This window comes from Neophocaena asiaeorientalis, unplaced genomic scaffold (genome assembly GCF_003031525.2).
Source record: "Neophocaena asiaeorientalis asiaeorientalis breed wild unplaced genomic scaffold, Neophocaena_asiaeorientalis_V1.1 scaffold429, whole genome shotgun sequence".
Taxonomy (NCBI): Eukaryota; Metazoa; Chordata; class Mammalia; order Artiodactyla; family Phocoenidae; genus Neophocaena; species Neophocaena asiaeorientalis.
The window spans coordinates 5,372,600-5,392,166 of record NW_020173550.1 but is presented as its reverse complement, the minus strand read 5'-3'; the positions used below and the strand labels follow the sequence as shown (position 1 = coordinate 5,392,166).

Genomic DNA, 19,567 nt, shown 5'->3' with positions numbered 1-19,567 from the left:
CTGGTGTGGAACCCCGTGCTTTGAAAAGCGTGGACTCCTCTCTCACACTCACAGATGGTCCAGCCAGCGGCAGTGTGTGGAAGACTAGAGGACAGATGCTCGGCAAAATGTAATTAGCACCATAGGGTAGCCATTTAATGTCAAGCAACTTATATTAGCCAGAGACTCCTAGTAGGAGCCCCTTTTCAGAGCAGATGGCCCGATTCTCTTTATCTCAGGACTGAAAACCAACCACGGGGCGGGACTGGGGAATCTGAAGACAAAAAGTGAATTTGATAAAGGAGGAATCCTGAGTTGTGGATAACCAAATAAATAATACACATTAAAATAGTTTAGTTCTAAAAAAATAAAAGGTTTAGTTCTAAAAAGCACTCAACATGTGAGTTTAAAGGAGTGATTTTGTCCCCAGTGGCTAGGAAACTCAAGGCAAGCAAGTACCTGCATGTGAAAACCATAGATGACTCCCACTTCCGTCTTCTGCCGGGTTAGTGACACCAGTGTTAGGCTTTTCACCAAAGGAGTCTTGGCTCAACCCAGTCTGGGTCTATTTTTATGGTCGCATTGATGTTCCTCAGAATGGAGCCGAGTCCAAAACTTCTAGCTGGACTTATTCTGCTGACTCTCTGTGTGGTGGGATGCTCCAGCCAGCACTGGTCCTATGGATTACGCCCCGGAGGAAAGAGAAATGCTGAAAACGTGCTTGATTCTTTCCAAGAGGTAAGTTTCTCTGAGCTTCAAAATGAGACATGGCTTACGTGATGCAACTGAACGATGCCAACATCCTGCATGCGTCTGACAGTGCTACCGGTTCTTGGCTCCAACCTAGGTATTCCGGGGGTGATAAGGCACTTCCAAAGTCAAGTCCCATTCCTGCTTTCAATTCAGACAGGGACTAATGGGACAAAGAGCAGGAAAAATCCCCAGACCAATAAGCAAGCGCAAAGGGGTGTGTCGTACTCTGAGGATACAGATTTGCCAAAGGAATTAGAAACAAGTGGACGGAGCCAAGGTCTCCTAGTACAAGATGATTCTTTGGGATTTGGAAAGAAAATCTTAGAACTCTGCCTATTTTTTTTTGTAATTTCATGTTTTAAAAATATCTGTGATATTAGGTCAGCAGTACATTTTTATAACATAAATAAGTATCCTTATCAAGGGTGCATGCTCTACAATTTTTTTTTTTTTTTAAGATTTAATTTTATTTATTTTTGGCTGGGTTGGGTCTTCGTTGCTGCGTGCGGGCTTTCTCTAGTGGCAGCGAGTGGTCGTTGCGGTGCGTGGGCTTCCCGTTGTGGTGGCTTTTCTTGTTGAGGAGCACTTGCTCTAGGTGCGCGGGCTTCAGTAGTTGTGGCTCATGGGCTCAGTAGTTGTGGCGCACGGGCTTAGTTGCTCCACGACATGTGGGATCTTCCCGGACCAGGGCTCGAACCCGTGTCCCCTGCATTGGCAGGCGGATTCTCAACCACTGCACCACCAGGGAAGTCCCTACAATTTCTTTTTAATGATATGGGCACTCAAGCAAAGAAGTTGGAGGTCCCTAGAGGAGAGGAGTTAGCAAGCTCAAGAAGACAAAATACATTCTGGAAAATATGCTGGATTTGATTCCACAGAAATTAGTTTTCAGTTCTAGTACCAGAACTGACACAGGTACTTGGGTTTTTTAATCTATAAAATGTGACTTCTTGGGGCCATGTGAGGATCACATGAGCGAAGCCATATATCCTGGCTGCTTAATCCAAAAAAATGTCAGTGGATAAATGAAAGACAGTTGTTATTGTTTTTTAAGTTAATGGGAAAAGAACCAGGCCCTAAAGGATGAATGATTCAGGGCTGGACACTCAATATAGAGCTGAGAATGGGAAACATAGCTAGAGAAACTTAAAACCATTTAGTTTTCACTGAAAAGAAATATCTCATTTTGGAGAAATAATAAAGATAATTTAGTATGAAACAAAGAAGCCCAGAATCTGACATCCCCTCTCCACAGACTATATGTGAAGCAACTCTCTTCTAACTAGGACATATTTAGTAAAAACTTGAAAATAAGATCAACCTTCGTCAAAACTATAAGCTCTTGCATTTTTTTGTATACCATCCCGTCATGAGGCTTGAAGTGCTTCATTCTCATCAACTGTAGGGAGACAAATATCCTCTCTCCTTATTATGGCCCATTTCCTCCAGAACTGCACACCGATCTGTAGAAGTGTCTGACAGCATTTCTATGATCTTTTAAAGTCTCCATCCCAAGTCTCAGCATTCCCAGTCCCACAACCCCCTTGACTTCACTTCCCACACACAGCTTTTGGTGGAAATGGAAAATACCACTTCACGTCTGTATCTCCATCTCCAAGAATCACATTCTTGTTTTTGCAGATAGCCAAAGAGGTGGATCAACCAGCAGAACCTCAGCGCTTTGAGTGCACCATACACCAGCGCCGTTCTCCACTCGGGGACCTGAAAGGAGCTCTGGTGAGTTACAGGGTTAATAACATGGAGCTTTAGAGATGGATGGGCCCTGGGCACCACCACTTTGGTCATCCACTTAGGACAACCATCTCTAGCTACTGCAGGGCTTACCTTCCTGACTGCCTGAATTCCTCCTGTACTGGGCCCTTGCCATTCCATAACACCCCTTTTCAGTGGTTAGACAGTAATAATGATTGGAACCCTTTTTCTTTTTTTCTTAAATTGAAATCTCTTTGGGACCTTTATCTATTAATCTCAGCTCTAGCCTATGGGATGACTGACAAAACAAGTTTCTTCCCACTGCTACATGTCAGTTCTTCAAGTATGTTCATCAAACTCTCTAGACTATTCTTCTCTAGACTAATCCACACCTCTCCACTGGATTCTTCAACAGTTCTTGGTATAACACGGTTCTCCCTGGGAAATGTAGAAATCAAAAATGGTGCTCTAATTAATTTTCTTTCTCTTTGGAATAAAAACTCCCAAACTAGTAAATTTATAATTCAGAGGCACAGATTTGACTTCCAGTTTTCTGACTGGACAATACTAATTTTCCAAATTCCCACCCAAGATGGAACTCTACTAACCCAATGTAGGTTTTTGATTTTAAAAAATGTATAAAGAGAACTCAATATAGAAATTGAAACCTGAATTCAATTCTGATGTTCTCTGAGCTCCATGGTCCACTTATTTACAGCAGTTAGAAGGCATTACAGTTAATTTTCAGCTATGCCCAGAAGCAGAAAAAGCCTGAATATGTCATATACAAAGATGAGCAATCGTTTTTATTTTCTCCATTGACTTCAATTTCTACACCCATAGGACAGAGAAAAAGTGGACAGACATACTTATTTCCTTTCTTTTTCTAATCCTGTTTACCTCATGATAAAACTAATAGCAAGGAATGAAATTATCCAAACATGACATTAGAAAGACAGAATTGAGGCAAAGACTGGATTCATAACAGATGGACAGGGACTTCCCTGGTGGTCCAGTGGTAAAGAATCTGACTTCCAATGCAGGGGACGTGGGTTCAATCCCTGGTTGGGGAACTAAGATCCCACATGCCTCAGGGCAACTAAGCCCACGTGTCACAACTATTGAGCTCGCTCACCTCAACTAGAGCCCGTGTGCTGCAAACTACAGAGCCCACGTGCTCTGGAGCCTGCGCGTCACAACTAGAGAGAGAAAACCCGCACACCACAACTAGAGAGAAGCCCACGCGCTGCAACAGAGGTCCCAAATGCCGCAACTAAGACCCGACGCAGCCATTAAAAAAAAAAAAAACACAGACAAAAGGATCAGACCTTTTTTCACCTCTGTCCTCACATCCTACCTTTAAACTATTAATGTAGATATTATGCTTATTAAACGACTTATAAAGACATGATCTAGCTCTCTAGCACTTTCTAGTGTGCAAAAACAAATGGATCTATTCTTTCTATATCAATAGTTCAGAAATTAAAATGTTCAAACATAATGAAACTCAGCTCAGAAAAGCAACATTAATATATTTGCTACTCACATATTTTTCAGGAAAGTCTGATCGAAGAGGAAACTGGGCAGAAGATGTAAATCCACTGGACCAGAAAAATTGACAACACAAGTGTAATTCTGACTTTGGAATCTGTGACCCATTTAATATCTGTAAATTGTGTGAATTTCAGAAATTCTCATGCCAGGTTGCACATGATGAAGGACTGTGTTGGGAATAAAGTGGCATAAATGTGAAGTCTTTCTCTAACTCAGAACTCTGGTCGGGGTGGGACACTGTAAGCCCCCAAGTGTGTCGACAGGGGGCAGAGGACAGGAGAGATAACGTAAAGGCACCGTTATTGTTGACTAAAGGAATCTCATGGCTCACTTCCACCACCACCAACCTGCACCCTGAACCCACAGGACAATTGGTCCCTGGCCAATACTGAGTCAATCCAGTTTTCTATGGGGTGGTAGCTTTCTCTTTGACCATACCCTACAGAAGCAAGATAGGGCCATGGCCAAAGCTTCCCCCCCCAGATTGTCTCTAATCTCTTTGAAAGTCAACCGGAACCTGAGAGAGGCCTTGGAGAAAGGAGGCCTCGTCCAATGCTCCTTCCGGCTCCACGTGGTCCCTCCAAGGTCATCAGAGCGAGCGGTGCACACTGAGGTTTGGACCAAGGCCTAAAAATAATAGCATTCACCTGTCTGAGCTTTTTGGTATTTCTCTTAAGAAACATATGGATTGTAGTCAGCTGAAGACAGGATTCAGGCATTCCCGTGTCCCCTGGTCAAACAGCACGGCCACCGCTCATTCTCCAGCATGGGCTAGACAGATGCATAAATATTTTCATTAACGCTTGTATCGGCCTTGGAAAGTAGATATTGTCTTCCCTTTAAAATGAGGAAACCAGAGCTCCGAGAGTTTACGAGACCCACCTGGTTCTGCTGGGTTCCAAGGTCAAGTGCTCCTGTATTGCACTATGATGACAGCCAATGAGCTTGGGCTTGGAAGCCCAGTTATTTGGTTACTGGGGCTCATGTGTCAACTTAGTTTTCCTGGTGACCATTTCTCCATGACGTCCCAGACACTATGACACTAGCTTTCTCATTTATTCTCATAATTCCCCAGTGGCTATGAGGCCATTTGAAAAACCCAAATCTCAGATAACTTGCCTGATGTCACAGCAACAAATTGTGCCTCTATTTGCACGGCAAAGGTCTAAGCCTTTTTTCCTCTTTTAATCAGAAAGATGGAGCCTTCTTCCACCCCTTCAAAAAAGGGCAGGACTTGTGCTAAGGAATTGGAACAGGGGTCAGAAACATTCCACAGGAGAGAAAACCCTTACTTTTTAAAGCATATACTTACTACCATACAACAGATTTCCCAAGTATCTCCTATTGAGGAATCTCTAAAACTGAATCAAAGAACTACCTCAATTTCATTTTAATAAAATTAAGCAGTCATGTGGTTTACAATCTACCTTATGTTTCTTTATGGAACAAAAGGCAAACCTGCATTATTTCATTAATCAATACTTACAAGGCAGAATAAGGGGCTTAAAGTCGCCAATCACTCAGGAACTATTTCTGTTTTTATAAAAACAATCTTTGCGTTAGTTAACACATTACAAGAGGAAGGCCACACACCCATTTATTTAATACATCCTGTTGGGAACATCAGCTTTCCTTCACCCGAGCATGTCTTTGGGACAATTTCTTCGGAGGTAGCTGTGGGCCTCTCTGACTGGGATGTAAAGATGATACTCATTCAGCTCCCCGATGCTGAGGTTAGAGGCTTGGGATGAACATGTTGAGTATTTGATTCTCAAATGGCTCAAGTGACTAAGGGGAAGGAGAGAAAATGACCACTTTATTAAAATTATAAACACTTTCCTGAATCTGAATAACTTCTAAGTAGTCCGAAACCTTTCCAAATAAAAAAAGGGGAAACATAGCTTCAAAAAAAGTCTGCAGCCTTTCAAAATAAAGGATGGGGAAACGTACCAAATGATACATTTTAATGAGACGAGTTCTCAAACATAGATGGCTTTAAACGATCAAGTCACAGAAAGAACGGCTTGAAGATAGACCATCTTTAGCAAAAGTCTTAGAAGTTGTAGTATCCTCAAGGTGACTGGAAAAAAAGCTAAGAATCACTGCACAAGGTAACAGCACGTACACATCTTGACAGCGGAAGATGCTCTAAAGTTTTATTTCTCAGTGGGGACCCAAGATTCAAAAAGATTCCCCAGGTTTATTGACTCAGAGTCTCCCTCTGGGGCCCAAGCCATCTGCATTTTTAATCAGCATTCTGGGGATTCTTATGTACACAGACAGTGCAGCATCATTGCTCTGAAAGGCAATAAACTGCACGTGTTTTAGAGTACTAGGACACGTTCTTCAAAAAAAAAAAAAAATCCATGCATCAACCCAGGACTTAAGACAGTGGTGCTATTCTAACCGGAGTGAGGCTGCCCCCTCTTTCCAATCTGACTCACCACCAGCAGGGAGTTTAAGAAAAGCACCTCGAACACTGATTTGCTAAAGCTGTTATTTCCTCTAAGGCAATGGTTCTCAACCTTGGCCTGACGTTGGGATAACACGGAGAGATTGAAAAGAAATACTAATGCCTGGGTCCCACTCCCTTCCCTCGGAAATTCTGATCTAATTGGTCTGGGGTGTAGCCTCTTCCCGGGTTCAACCTCCTTTGTTGAACTTGGTTTGAGAATCCATTCCCATCCTTTCAATGTAAGTTATTTGATATACCTTTTAACCTCTTTATTTCCCTTTAACTCTGCCTAATTATCCGTGGTGAATGAGTGAAGAAATAGGATTTATTTTATACTTATTTAATACTAATCGTATTAAATAAATTGTTGTAAACTGTCAGCTCAGATGCCAAGGGATGAATGGGGTGTGGGTGGAGGTAAAGTAAAAACCAAATAGTTTACGGTTTTTATTGCTTCCAGGCAAAGATGACTCCATGATCCCACAGAACAAGTTTAAACAAATAGGACCAGTAATTAAATGAGACCAGAAGAGATGGTGGGTGTGATGTGTCAATGAGGAAAAGTCCAGGAATGAGTTCATTTCATTAATATAAGGGTAATAATCAACTAAATACACAATAAACTTTAAAATACAGTTTCATTTTTAATTTAAAAAATAAATAACAGCAAATGTGAACAAAATTTTTCTACTTCAACGCACATCTTCTTAACTGTTCATGTTTGAAATCCGACTAGTTTACAAAATCAAGGCAACTGAGCTTTTGACAAAGTTTGGGTGAACAACTCAGAAAATGTCACTACTGGATGAATCTGGGCAGCATATAAAGGAGACGAGCCTTGGCTGGATTGTAGGAGTCAGCCTGAAGTCATCAACTTGAAAGGAAAACATTTTCCTTTTGTAGATTAGCACTGATGGTTCCATTCTCAACCCACCCAAAGAGCAACTTACCTTTTCCAATTTAATTTCACAATCCCACTTAGTCATGGAGTATGGACCTAAAAGCCTTTGAAGAGAAACTTAGGTTTCTTCTGACTCTCTTTTTCATTCACTTAGAATAAAAGCTAGGGCTAAAAGGATTCTAAAAATCATGTAACCTCAAATATATATGATTTCATGAGGAAACTGAGGTCCGGGGACTGACTACAAATTGACCTGCCGAAAGATACACCCTTCACAGTCTTGTTTTGTGTTGATGGTGGGGCTTTTCTCCCCTTTTCATTATAGCTGAGAAGTGAGAGGAAGGGAAGTACATATTGAAGGGCCTTCTAAGTACCTTTTATAAAATGACAGCATGACACGAGGGAAACTTCTGTGGGGCTGGGAGTAGCCTGTGGATCTGGGAGGTGGTGACATGGGTAGACACTACTGTAAAAGTGCATCCACCTATACACTAAGATTTGTGCCCTTAACTGTATGTAAGTTATGTCTTAATTTTTTTTTTTTTTTTTGGCTGCGCCGTGTGGCTTGCGGGATCTTAGTTCCCTGACCAGGGATCGAACCTGTGCCCCCTGCTGTGGAAGCAAGGAGTCCTAACCACTGGACCACCAGGGAAGTCCCAGTTATGTCTTAATTTTAAAACAAGAAATCACCCCACGATCTGGGGGCAAGCAGAGGGGCAGGACCCTTGAAGCTTGGGAAGAGTTAGCAAAGAGAGATTGTTATCTCAGATCCTGCTTTATCGCTGGTTTTGTCTTAGGGATCTGAGGGTGGCAGTTGTTTTAAAGGGGTCTCTCTGACAGGGGAAAATGACTGTAATTCTGGAATCGAGGCATGAAGGTGGAGGAGGAGGAGGGAACCCATGGCCCAGCAGCCCGATTTAGGGTTTCCCTTTCCTCTAAAGAGAGTTCCCCACTCTCTTGCCAATCCAACGGCACACCGCAGTCCTTATATCCCGGGGCTGTTCCCTTAGAACACACTGGATCGCCACAGCCTGGGAGTCTAGGAAGGTGCCTGGCATTCAGTAAGAGCTTAATATATGTTGAACGAAAACAATTCTTGAAAAAAAAAATCTCAAAGCAAGACAAGTCACCAGGACAGAGAGAGAGGGAAAAAAAGGATTAAAAAAAAAAAAAAAATCCCATAAACCAACATCCACAAAAGTTGTGACAATTTGGGGGTTACTTCAATAATTCACAGTTCTTATCAAGGAATATAAAGACCAGTTGTTTCTTTTTTTATGCCCTGCCCCTCATCTCTCCTACATTTAAGGTAATCCTAAGGTATTTCTTTGCAGTTTTCCTCTTTGACTTCAGGACAGACATTCGTTAGGATCTTTTGTCAAATATAACTCTTTCTGACCTAATAGTTTCCCAAGGAGATGAACTGTCCAGTGTGCCCTGTGACCTACTATTCACAACATTACCTGGAATCCTTTGTACTCAGGCAGGAGAGATCTAGGATTTCCATGGATGTGGAAAGGGAATCCTATGGGAAAACGTTACGTTAAAAAAGGGAAGATATTTGGGCACTGGTGTATCCGATGTCCCCAGCCTCTGACCGAAGACCAGGCTCACAACTCTTCCCTACAGCTCGGAAGGGACAGGCTTCAGGTTTGTTTCTTCTGTGACCCAGTTTACGTCCTTCTGTTTTAACGGCAGCCTGGAAAGCAGGGTGAAGCCCACGAATCCCCTCCAGCCAGTCTGCCCAGCAACTTCTCAGAAGCTGCTCCAGGCACCATGTCAGCCTTGCAGACATTGTCCCTTCCTGCTCTTTTCTTACCACTTAAAATCCCCTCCAGGTCTTTTTTTCAGCCGAGCTGCGCCGCATGTGGGATCTTAGTTCCCCGACCAGGGATCGAACCCACACCCCCTGCACTGGAAGCACGGAGTCTTAACCACTGGACTGGCAGGGAAGTCCCCCACTCCAGGTCTTACTAACACTTTTTCTCTAGTCATACATAATTATATAAGAGGCCACCTTTTGGAAAGGGACTGTTGTGTGCAGAACTAACCTGCACCCACCTTCCAAATTATCTTTGAAAAAAAAAAAAAAGGAACATCAATCATGCTCGTGGAGAGTTCCAGGTCTTACCCAGGCCCAGCAGAGACAAGAAAGGCACATTTCGTGAGGACTTACTTCACGTATTTGGTCTCACTTGAACCCCAAGGCAGCTTGCATGGTAGGGATGGTCCCCATTTTGAAAGGTGAAGACATGAAAACCCAAGACAATTTCAAAGAATTTGAGGGAGTTTGCAAAGCTGAGAGAGCACATAGCTGGATTGATTCCAACCCCAACGGGTTACTTCCAGAGCCTGGGTTTCTTCCCATTTCATCACACTGAAGGTGCTCCTGCGAGGAGCCAAGGAAAGAACGCGGCACTTTTAAATATGCACACTCATGTCTTCAGTAACCCTGGACACATCTCAGAGGTTTTTACTTCCCTGACCCTGTGATGAATTCACATGGCTCTCCTAAAAGGGGTGAAACCGACACATGAAGACGCAGGCAAGCAAACCCAAATTCTCAGACGTGAAATCTCTCTCTCCTTCTTGTCTACCTCGAAGGAAAGGGGACCTGGCCAGGCTGTGGAAGAGCCCCCGGTGAGCATACCCACAGGTTGACCCAGGGCATCCGCAGTCAAAAAGCTTTCTATTTTGCCATCAACACCCAAACAGTATAGAAACATCTGGGACATTTCCACTGTTGTTCCAACTAGGGGTAGGGATTGAAGAATTTGTCAGGGTTGTCTTCTAGAGACGTTATCTGGGTATAACCTCAATGCACAAGCTGGGTTCTTAGAAAGAATCTGTAGTAGGATTTTCTGTGTTTAGCCTCAATTTCCTTATCTACAAAATGAGGGGGGGAGGGTGCCTCTATGAGCTTTAAGGCCCTTCCAGCTCAAAAGGTCTATAACTTTGTGTGGCTGTTTGTGTATCTGGTGGCAATATTTGACCTTCTGAAGCACCCCACACTTTCTCTTCTGAAAAGAGGATTGACATGAGTACCATGAACGTGTCATCAAATTCATTCCACAATCAAGAGGAATAAATAATCAAAGCGAGATATTGCATTGTATTCTCCAGAGTAAAATCAGGTTGCAGACAGGGCCTGCCGAGCCACTCCGATGGGATGTGGAAGAGAAGCAGTTCAATCCGGACTTCTAAGTCCCTTATATCCAGTGATTTGAGCTCAGAGGAGGTAACAGGACAAGAAACTGTGTGCAAAAGACAGAGCCTCAGGAGTCCTTGGTAGGAAGGAGTGACTGCCATGCAGTTAGGACCATTAGTCGGGAGTGTGAGGGAACTCCTGGCACGGGGCGGGGGGAAGGAGGGAAGCTTTTCCATGTCACAGATGGGTAGGGGGACACAGGTGCTCAGGGCTCATGACCGAGTCCATGTTCTTTCGATAATGATAGCCATTCATACTTGAAAGCAGCCGATTTCCATTAAAAAGATGTTCTTTTCCACAGAGGAGACACAGGAGACCTCAGAAAGACAGATGATTCCGGCTACCAAAGTACTTGATGTTGGTCTCTTCCAATATGTTGTATGGAACAAGGTATGTCCACGTGAGAAAACCACATCTCGAGCACAGCTTTTCAGAAGCAAAGCAAAAAATTCCTCCAAGGAATAGGTTACTGGGGTTTTCCCACCACCACTGATGAACTTATCCAGGCTTTCGTAGACCCCAGTGGCACTGTGCTGGAGGCTGAAATGTAATAATGGTGAGGGAGAAACACGGGGTACGGCCGATTCCGGGATTCCTCACGGACTGGAGGAGATATGGCATGGCCTCGGGCATCGATCAAAGAAAAGCTTTCTAAAGAATGAAACCAGTTTTGAGCAGGTGAACCTCAACCCCAGATGAGGAGAGGCAGCCAGCAGGGGACCCGTGAGGACACTGCCTCCGCGAGGCCAGCTCCCAGGCATCAGAGTTCCAGAGAGAGGACAAGATCCTTACTGGGATCCAGGTTCAGAAGAAAGGATGCCTGACTTCCGAGCTTTTGGCGGTGGAGGGGGCGGGGCTTTGGCTTCTCTTAGGACAGGCAGTGGGGCTGCAATCTGGTGGAGCAGACATACGAAAGGAGAAGTGAGTCTTACCTTTCTTCCTAATTCTGCCTTCTACTCCACATTTCCAACATTTTGCGTTAGCTTCTCACTGATCTGAGTTTATCTAAACAGCCTTTGCTGGTGAAAAGGGAAATCAGACTGATTTAATCTCCCCCTTTCCCTTGCATTAATCAGATATACACTAACACTGCTATATCCCCAATACTTGGCGTATGTATAGTAGGGACTCAATAAATTTGTGTTGAATGAATGAAGGAAACCCATCGGAGGCCCCTTCCAGAATGACTGTCACTCACTCAGAAGAAGTAAACTCCTCAGGTGTGAACGAGAACTCACTTCTTATTTCACTCCCCCCGGGGCCCGGGGTGAGGTACCTTCAATCTGATGAAAGGTCTCCTTGCGTATTGTTCCTTCCCATTGAAAATTCCCCTCTCTTTATGGTTTCAGGAATGAACCAAGAATCGATTAGAGGGACAAATTGATGGGAAAACCTGCCTACTAAAACTCTTGGGAAATCCAATGCTGCATTCCCATGAGCAGTAGGCTCTCTGTGGCCCCAACGTCTGCCGTCACCCCCCTACCTCTGTGGAGTTCCTCTGGCTGCTCTCGTAGGGCTTGCTTTTGGGTGGAGGGGGAGGTGGGACTGTAGCAATCATCAGCCCATCTGTCTGCAAAGATGGAGAGCCTGGAAATGACACAAAGTAGAGGAAGGCAGAGAGAAAAATTCACCAAGGGATCTCATGACACTTCTGCTGGCCACAGTAACACCTAAACCCACCTGGTCAGGCAAATCGCTACGGTCACATTCTACACTTTCTGTGGACAGAATGAAGAAGACCTCTTACGCCTTGGGATAGATGTAGCACCTTTCATTTATCTGAAAGCTTCACCAGAAGTTCTTAAGCAAAAATCTCACTTTTTTTGTTGAAGGTTTTTACTCTTAAGCTGAAGATGAGACTCTTTTCTAGAACTTAGGGTATTACTTTGTTCTCTGATATATCCCAAGTCCTTAGAAAAAGCATCTATCACATACTAGGTAGTGAATAAATATTGGTTAAATTGAACTGTCATAGTTTTATCATTTAAAGGGTGCAATATCCACTTCCTCCAGGAAAACTTGTCTGATTATCTCTGACACTCGGCTGACTACTGTCTCCCATTTGATGTGAAGATCTACCCCTCCATCATCCCTTTGTACTAAGCGGTCCTTGTAATTCTTCTCAGGCTTTGTATTGCTGAGTCCCCAAGCCTGACTGTAAGTAGTCTACTGAATGGGTCTATTTCTTGTCCTTATTTTGGACCCTTCTCCATATAAAGTACACAGCTATCTGCCCAATAGTTTCCAAAGTTACCCCCTTCCTGTCTAGTACTAGTCCGGATCTACCTCATTTATACCATCACAGTTGGAAAAGGGGCAGTGAAACCCTGTGGCCCCCTGGGTAGAAAACTTTAATGAGTCTCAGCAACCTAAGGATCCTTGCCAAACCCTAATCTAATTGAATTATACCCACTACCGCTGAATTGAACCTACCTGACGATCATCTCATACACCTTGTGGCTATCTTGGTTAAAAATGGCCCAGATTCATCAACATACACCATCCTCTAGTAAAATGAATAGAAGGGGTGTCTACAGGAAGACTTACTCAGGGTCCTGGTCGCTTTAGGAGTGAGCGGGGGTGGGCTCAGGGGTGTTGACTGAGGCAGGGAAGAGCCATGAAACGGTGTCAGCCGATTGTCCGACAGCTGGAGACTCTTTGGCCTTTGTGCTTTTCTGGCTGGGCTCTAGCAGCGGGGGTGGGGAGAAACACAGCAAAACATTCTCACGGTGAGGCACGCCAGGCTCATCCATGCTCAGAACAACCTTATCAGCAGAGCCGAAACCGTTAAAGGGCAAAAATTCCAGGAGCCCTTTCTAAGCTTACCGCACCGGCACGCTGGGGGTACCAGGGCAGAGACACTAACAGGGGATCACCGGACCACAGACTATTTTCTGGCCGGCCACAGACTTGATTTTAATCACAGTTGGACTGTGCCATTTAGGTCGGAGATGAGCCACCCTGATTCTCAGGGAGAGCAGGTCCTGCCACACTTAACAACTTGATGTGGCTTATGGAAGAATCAAGTACCTTTTATTTTTTTAAGCTAAAAGAAGGGAAGCGACAATGTTTGGATGGAGTCATGGACCACAGTGGCGAGAACCACAACTCCAGCCATTAATCCACGGGTTTATACTGTGCATAAATCTTGCGCCATTATTGACTTAGAGGCTCCAATCTCTGTACGTGTTTTTCTTAGCACCATCTGAGATCTGACCCTACCGCAGGCTGCTGCGTCCTGAGAAACCATGCTAGGCTTCCGTCTGGTGACTCACAGCTGTGAAGTAAATGGTGAAATGCCTGGCTCCAGGGAAAGCAATGGCAAACTGGCAGATCTATGGTGTTTGTTTGTTTGTTTGTTTTTACCATCAGATCAGGTTCTGATGCTTTCTCTGCGATGACCTGGGATTTGCTCAGACTCCAGTCTTTTCTCTTGAACTTGCTCATCCGGTTCTCACTGTCCTCTTTGAGGGACAGATCTTCCACTCTGGCCCCTGACGAGGCCCTGCGCTCCAAAAGGGGCTCCAGGATGGACCTAGCAGGGGCGGGGGAGGGAAGAATTGGGAGTAGAGGCAAACTAGTAAATATAGGATAGATAAACAACAAGGTTCTACTGTATAGCACAGGGAACTATATTCAATATTCTGGGATAAACCATAACGGAAAAGAATATGAAAAAGAATATATATATGTATAACTGAGTCACTTTGCTGTAGACCTGAAACTAACACAATGTTGTAAATCAGGTATACCCCAATAAAAATTAAAACAAACCAACAAACAAAAAACTGACTCCAAAAAAGACCAGGGGATATGACTCTCCAGCCGAACCTTAACCTGTGGCATTGTTCTCAGGTTGTAATCTGAATTTCCAACTGCCAATTGAATATCACCAGGTCTACGTGTACAGAAATGAGGCCGTCCAAGTGTGGAAAGAAAATACTAGTGAATATTTATCTTATCTCACGAAGACAATGTCTTATTAAACTTAGAGGTAAAGACAGAGTTCACACAGTAAAAGATGAATAGGCAGCTTTATGTAGTGGATAATAGCACATTCTCTGGAGCCCTACAGCCTGGGTTCAAATCCTACCTACACTGACTTGCTGGTTGACCTTGGGCAGATAACCTTTTCATACCTCAGTTTCCTTATATGTGAAATGGGGATAATAATAGTACCTACCTCATAGGGTGATTACAGAACGCTTGCAACAGTGCCTAGCATATAGGAGTACTCCTCAAATGTTTTTTAATTACAGTGATAGATTTTCAAGCACCACAGTGAAAATGGATTCACTCAAGAACCATAATTAGATGTTAATACATAGAGAAGAGTCTGATGAGAAACAGGAGAGTCTCAAAATATCTCCCCATAAATTGCTCATTAATTACAAAGGGAAAAATAGTAAGTACTATTTTAAAAATAGAAAAGAAAATGGACCAAATCTTAACCACAGGATCAATTAAATCACTAATAAGGGACAAATGGGTAATGTGCTTCCAGATATGATACCTGAAAAGGACATATCACACAGAAATGTATCACCTGACTCTCAAGCACGAGGAAACATCAGACAAACCCAAATGAAAAAAAATTCTATAAAATAACTGGCCCATAATCTTCAAAAATGTCATTACAGGGGCCTCCCTGGTGGCGCAGTGGTTGAGAGTCCGCCTGCCGATGCAGGGGACACGGGTTCGTGCCCCGGTCTGGGAAGATCCCACATGCCGCAGAGCGGCTGGGCCCGTGAGCCATGGCCGCTGAGCCTGCGCGTCTGGAGCCTGTGCTCTGCAACGGGAGAGGCCACAACAGTGAGAGGCCCGCCTACCGCAAAAAAAAAAAAAAAAAAAAAAAAAAATGTCATTACAAAAGACAAGGAAAGGCTAAGGAAATGATTTCAAATTAAAGAATAGAGAGACATGGCTAAATACAATATGCGATCCTGATTGGATCCTGTACCACAAACTGCTATAAGACATTACTGGGACAACTGACAAAACTGGAATATGGGTTGTAGCTTTAAGTATTGGGTCAATGTCACATTTCCTGAATGTATAGGCTGTACTGAATGTAGTATGTGGTTACAGTAAGACGATCTGCTTGCTCCATAGCCATGGTGTATGCAGCCCGCTCTCAGATGGTAGGCTGGGGGTTGGGGGGAGAGACAGAGAGAAATGATGTGGCAAAATGTAAAAACAAGGGGGGAGGGGTTAAAAACCTACCTTTGTGATGTATAGATTGCTTATAGCTTCTAAATGGGTATTTAGTAAGTTCTGGTTTAATTAAAAATTGGAGGATTTTACTCCATAAAAATGAAAAGTTTGGAGGGATAGGTCGGCAGAGCACAGAGGATTTTTAGGGCAGTGAAATTGTACTATATGATACTACAGTGGTGAATATATTTATCAAAACTCACAATGTACAACACCACGAGTGAACCCTAACGTAAACTATGGACTTTGGGTGATTGTGATGTGTCAATGTAGCTTCATCAAGTGCAACAAATGTATCACTTTGGTGTTGGATGCTTATGGTAGGGGAGGCTGGGTGTGTCCAGAGCAGAGGTACATGGGAACTCTCTGTACTTTCTGGTCATTCTTGCTGTGAACCTAAAACTGCTCTAAAAAATAAAGCCTACTTTTTTTTTTTTTTTTTTAAGAAAAAGCTTTGATATGAAATAAGACAACAGAAAAACAGCTATCAGCTTTTAGTATTTAAAAATTAAAAGCTTCTGTTCAGCAGAAAGCATCATTCATAAACTAAAACTATTTGCTGTACATATTTTAGATGGCAAATATCATTAATGTGTAAGAAACTTTTACAAATCAAAAAGAAAAAAATATGAGTAGCTCAATTTATACAAACTGTCGAAGGAGTGAAAGAGGTATTTCACGAAAAAAGAAATCCAAATAATTGTTTAAAAACTTAGTATCACTAATTATTAAATATGTAAATATTAAAATGAGATCACTGGAGGGGGCAGACTATTTTTACATTTTATTATGGAAAATTTTGAACATTAAAAAGTGGAGCAAATATAATAAACTGTTTTTTTTTTTTCTGGCTGCACTGTGTGCCATGCGGGATTTTAGTTCCCCGACCAGGGATCGAACCTGTGCCCCTTGCAGTGGAAGCACGGAGTCCTAACCACTGGACCGCCAGCGAAGTCCCCAAGAGAATATAATAAATCTTATGTGTACATTACTCAGCATCAACAGTGATCAACTCATGGCCAATCTTATTTCTCATATATACCCCGTCATAATCCTCACCCCGCACTGGGTTATTTGGAAGCGATTCCTAGATATCACATCTCGTCTATAAATATTTCGGTGCATATCTCTACAAGGCAAGGATTCATCTTCGTAACAAAACTACACTCCCATCATCATTCCTAAGAAAGTGCATAATTCTCTAATTTCATCAAACATCCAATCAGTGTTCAAATTTCCTGTCTCATAAGTTTTTTGGCAAGTGATTTGTTTGAATCGGGATCTAAACAAGATTCACTCATTGTATTTGGCTGATATACTTCTTAAGTCATTTTAAGCTTTTTAATACTTTAGGTCTCACTTTCTACAAAATATTTTGCCCTCTTCTGTGAAGATACAGGATGAGAAAGTAGCAGGAAAGTCTGGTTAAAGAACCACTGGAGTCACAATGGAAGATGCTTCTAGACTACAATTCTTCTTCTTTCTTATTTCAAATTATTCTCTCCTTTTCTGAATATTCTGTTATTATTATTATTTTTTAAAGATTACATTCCTGAATTTGCAATTTTTGGGTATTTTCCAATTATTAGTATATTTAAGGAGAAGCCACTCACTGTTATTTGTCTTAAATCTGTACTAATTTAAAAGAAATCATAGAACTAAATTCCAAATCAGACGCTTTTATTCTTAAAACCAACCAAGCCAAATCAAACAAAAAGAATCACTTCAAACAGTAGCTGGTCAGGGAGGGAAAAAAAAACAAAACAACAATCCAGTATTCTACTGGGTCTACTATTACTTTACCTGTGAGATTGAGAATGAAGGTAAGCGTCTGTGGGTCATTAGATCTACAGGCAAATATCTAGGCCCTAATGTGAGTTTCAGTAGGGCCTAATTATGAACCAAACTAAACAGTAAAATAATGATAGTGTAGTCTCACAGTGCGTGTTATTTTTTTCTTACACTGACTATTTCAATGATTTTCCTGAAATACCGAAGAGTAATTTTTTTAAAAAAAAGATTTTGGTTTGAGGCCCCTACTTTGCTGGAGCTCTGAGCATGTACTGAGTTGACCTGCTATGCAAGCCCTTCCAGCTTCCCTTAACACGATGCACTGTGTTTCATAAAGTTATTCTCTTTCTGGGCCACAGCCTCCCATGTGCCAAACAGGATGGATACACCCAACCAAGAAAGAAGTGCGCCTTTGCAGACTGCACACCCAATAGTCACCATGAAAGTTCTCATGAATACTGTGACATAACACAGCTAGTAGGAGAATTGAAGCCACTGGGTGTGAATCAGTTTGAGATGCTTTAAAGAAACATCCTGAATAAATGTTAGAAAATGGTATCAATGATGTCACCTTACTGGGCAAATGTGGGCAAGAGCAATAACCCACTTTGCCCCAGGTCATGAGATAAACAGAACCCTGGGCACCTGCTCTCTATTTACTGACCTAATGGATCAGCAATTATGGTGTCTCTGATTTTCAACAGCTGCCTGAAAACTTTTTCTTTTGAATGAGACAGAGTTTAAGAAAAGAGAACAGAACAGAACTTCTATGCTTGCCACAAAGTTGGTAGTATCTCTTTACGGCATGAAAAAAAAACATAGATGGGAAAAAAATAAACAAATGAATCAGGTATTATTTAATATTTTCAAATTCAAAAGATTAAAAATAGTCCAAATAGTCCAAATTCAAAAGATTAAAAATAGTCCAAATAGTCCAAATACCTAATACGGGTGACTATATTATGAAAAATTATATAGTCACTCATACATTGTATATGGCATTGCATATTGGCATGCAATATCAAGAATTGTAAAAAATTGCATGATATCAAGAATTGTAAAAAATATTACTCCCTGAATAAGTAATATATGCTTTGGGGAAGTAAAGCCTACACTCCATCTTAACCTAAAGGTTGAGAAGTGATCTGAGACCATATCCTAAATAATTGTAAAGCTATATATGGACACGTTTGTTACAATTCTTAATAGTATAAATGCATTTTATATTGATAACAACTTAATTTTCTTTGTTTCTTTCTTTCTTTTTTTAAATTTTGGCCGTACTGAGGGGCCTGCAGGATCTCAGTTCCTCGACCAGGGATTGAACCTGGGCCACAGCAGTGAAAGCGCCTAATCCTATCCACTAGGCCACCAGGGAACTCCCTAAATGTCTTTATATTAAATTTATAATGAACTTTTATGATTATCTGTTTAGAAAGAGTGACAAAGCTTAAACATTCTATAGTAGGGAGAAGAATTAATTATGGCACATTCATATGATGTAATGGTAGAGAGCCATCAAAAGTGATAATTAAAAACTAATAATAAAATTATATAGCAATATGGAAAATGCTTATAACAAAAAGACAAAGAGGAAAAGCAAATTACCAAACTAAATCTGTGCTATAATTGCAGCTGTGTAAAGATATCTATGTCAATGGTAAAGGATAGATAAATCATTTAGAAAATAATAAATATTTGAGGGCTTCCCTGGTGGCGCAGTGGTTAAGAATCTGCCTGCCAATGCACGGAACATGGGTTCAAGCTCTGGTCTGGGAAGATCCCACATGCCACAGAGCAGCTAAGCCCATGCACCACAACTGCTGAGCCTGTGCTCTAGAGCCCATGAGCCACAACTACTGAGCCCGCATGCCACAACTACTGAAGCTCGCGTGCCTAGGGCCCATGCTCCGTAACAAGAGAAGCCACCGCAATGAGAAGCCCTCACACCTCAACAAAGAGCAGCCCCCGCTCGCCACAACTAGAGAAAGTCTGCATG

The 19,567-nt window shown here is 42.3% G+C and overlaps 2 protein-coding genes and 1 non-coding gene across 5 annotated transcripts in view; 1 reads left to right on the top strand and 2 right to left on the bottom strand.

The window, feature by feature from the left end:
• Positions 1–533: 533 nt before the first annotated feature.
• On the top strand, positions 534–6,925 carry GNRH1 (gonadotropin releasing hormone 1). The gene is made up of 3 exons (XM_024747674.1): positions 534–717; positions 2,374–2,469; positions 4,003–6,925. Exons 1-3 carry the CDS (start codon positions 553–555, stop codon positions 4,039–4,041), a joined length of 300 nt encoding a protein of 99 aa, XP_024603442.1. The 5' UTR covers positions 534–552; the 3' UTR covers positions 4,042–6,925.
• A 150-nt stretch (positions 6,926–7,075) lies between these two features.
• Positions 7,076–19,567, bottom strand: part of DOCK5 (dedicator of cytokinesis 5) — a 161,922-nt gene continuing 149,430 nt past the window's right edge. For 2 of the 3 annotated variants that reach the window (XM_024747670.1, XM_024747669.1), the window contains 4 exons: positions 13,930–14,098; positions 13,111–13,249; positions 12,047–12,150; positions 11,352–11,456 (listed from right to left, as the gene is read on the bottom strand). In XM_024747670.1, the coding sequence (XP_024603438.1) occupies positions 11,352–11,456; positions 12,047–12,150; positions 13,111–13,249; positions 13,930–14,098 (517 nt within the window). Of the gene's footprint in view, positions 11,457–12,046; positions 12,151–13,110; positions 13,250–13,929; positions 14,099–19,567 lie in introns of all 3 variants that reach the window. The other variant, XM_024747668.1, reaches the window with a different exon arrangement.
• On the bottom strand, positions 7,935–8,007 carry TRNAW-CCA (transfer RNA tryptophan (anticodon CCA)). The gene has a single exon. It is a non-coding gene; the product is annotated as a tRNA-Trp (tRNA).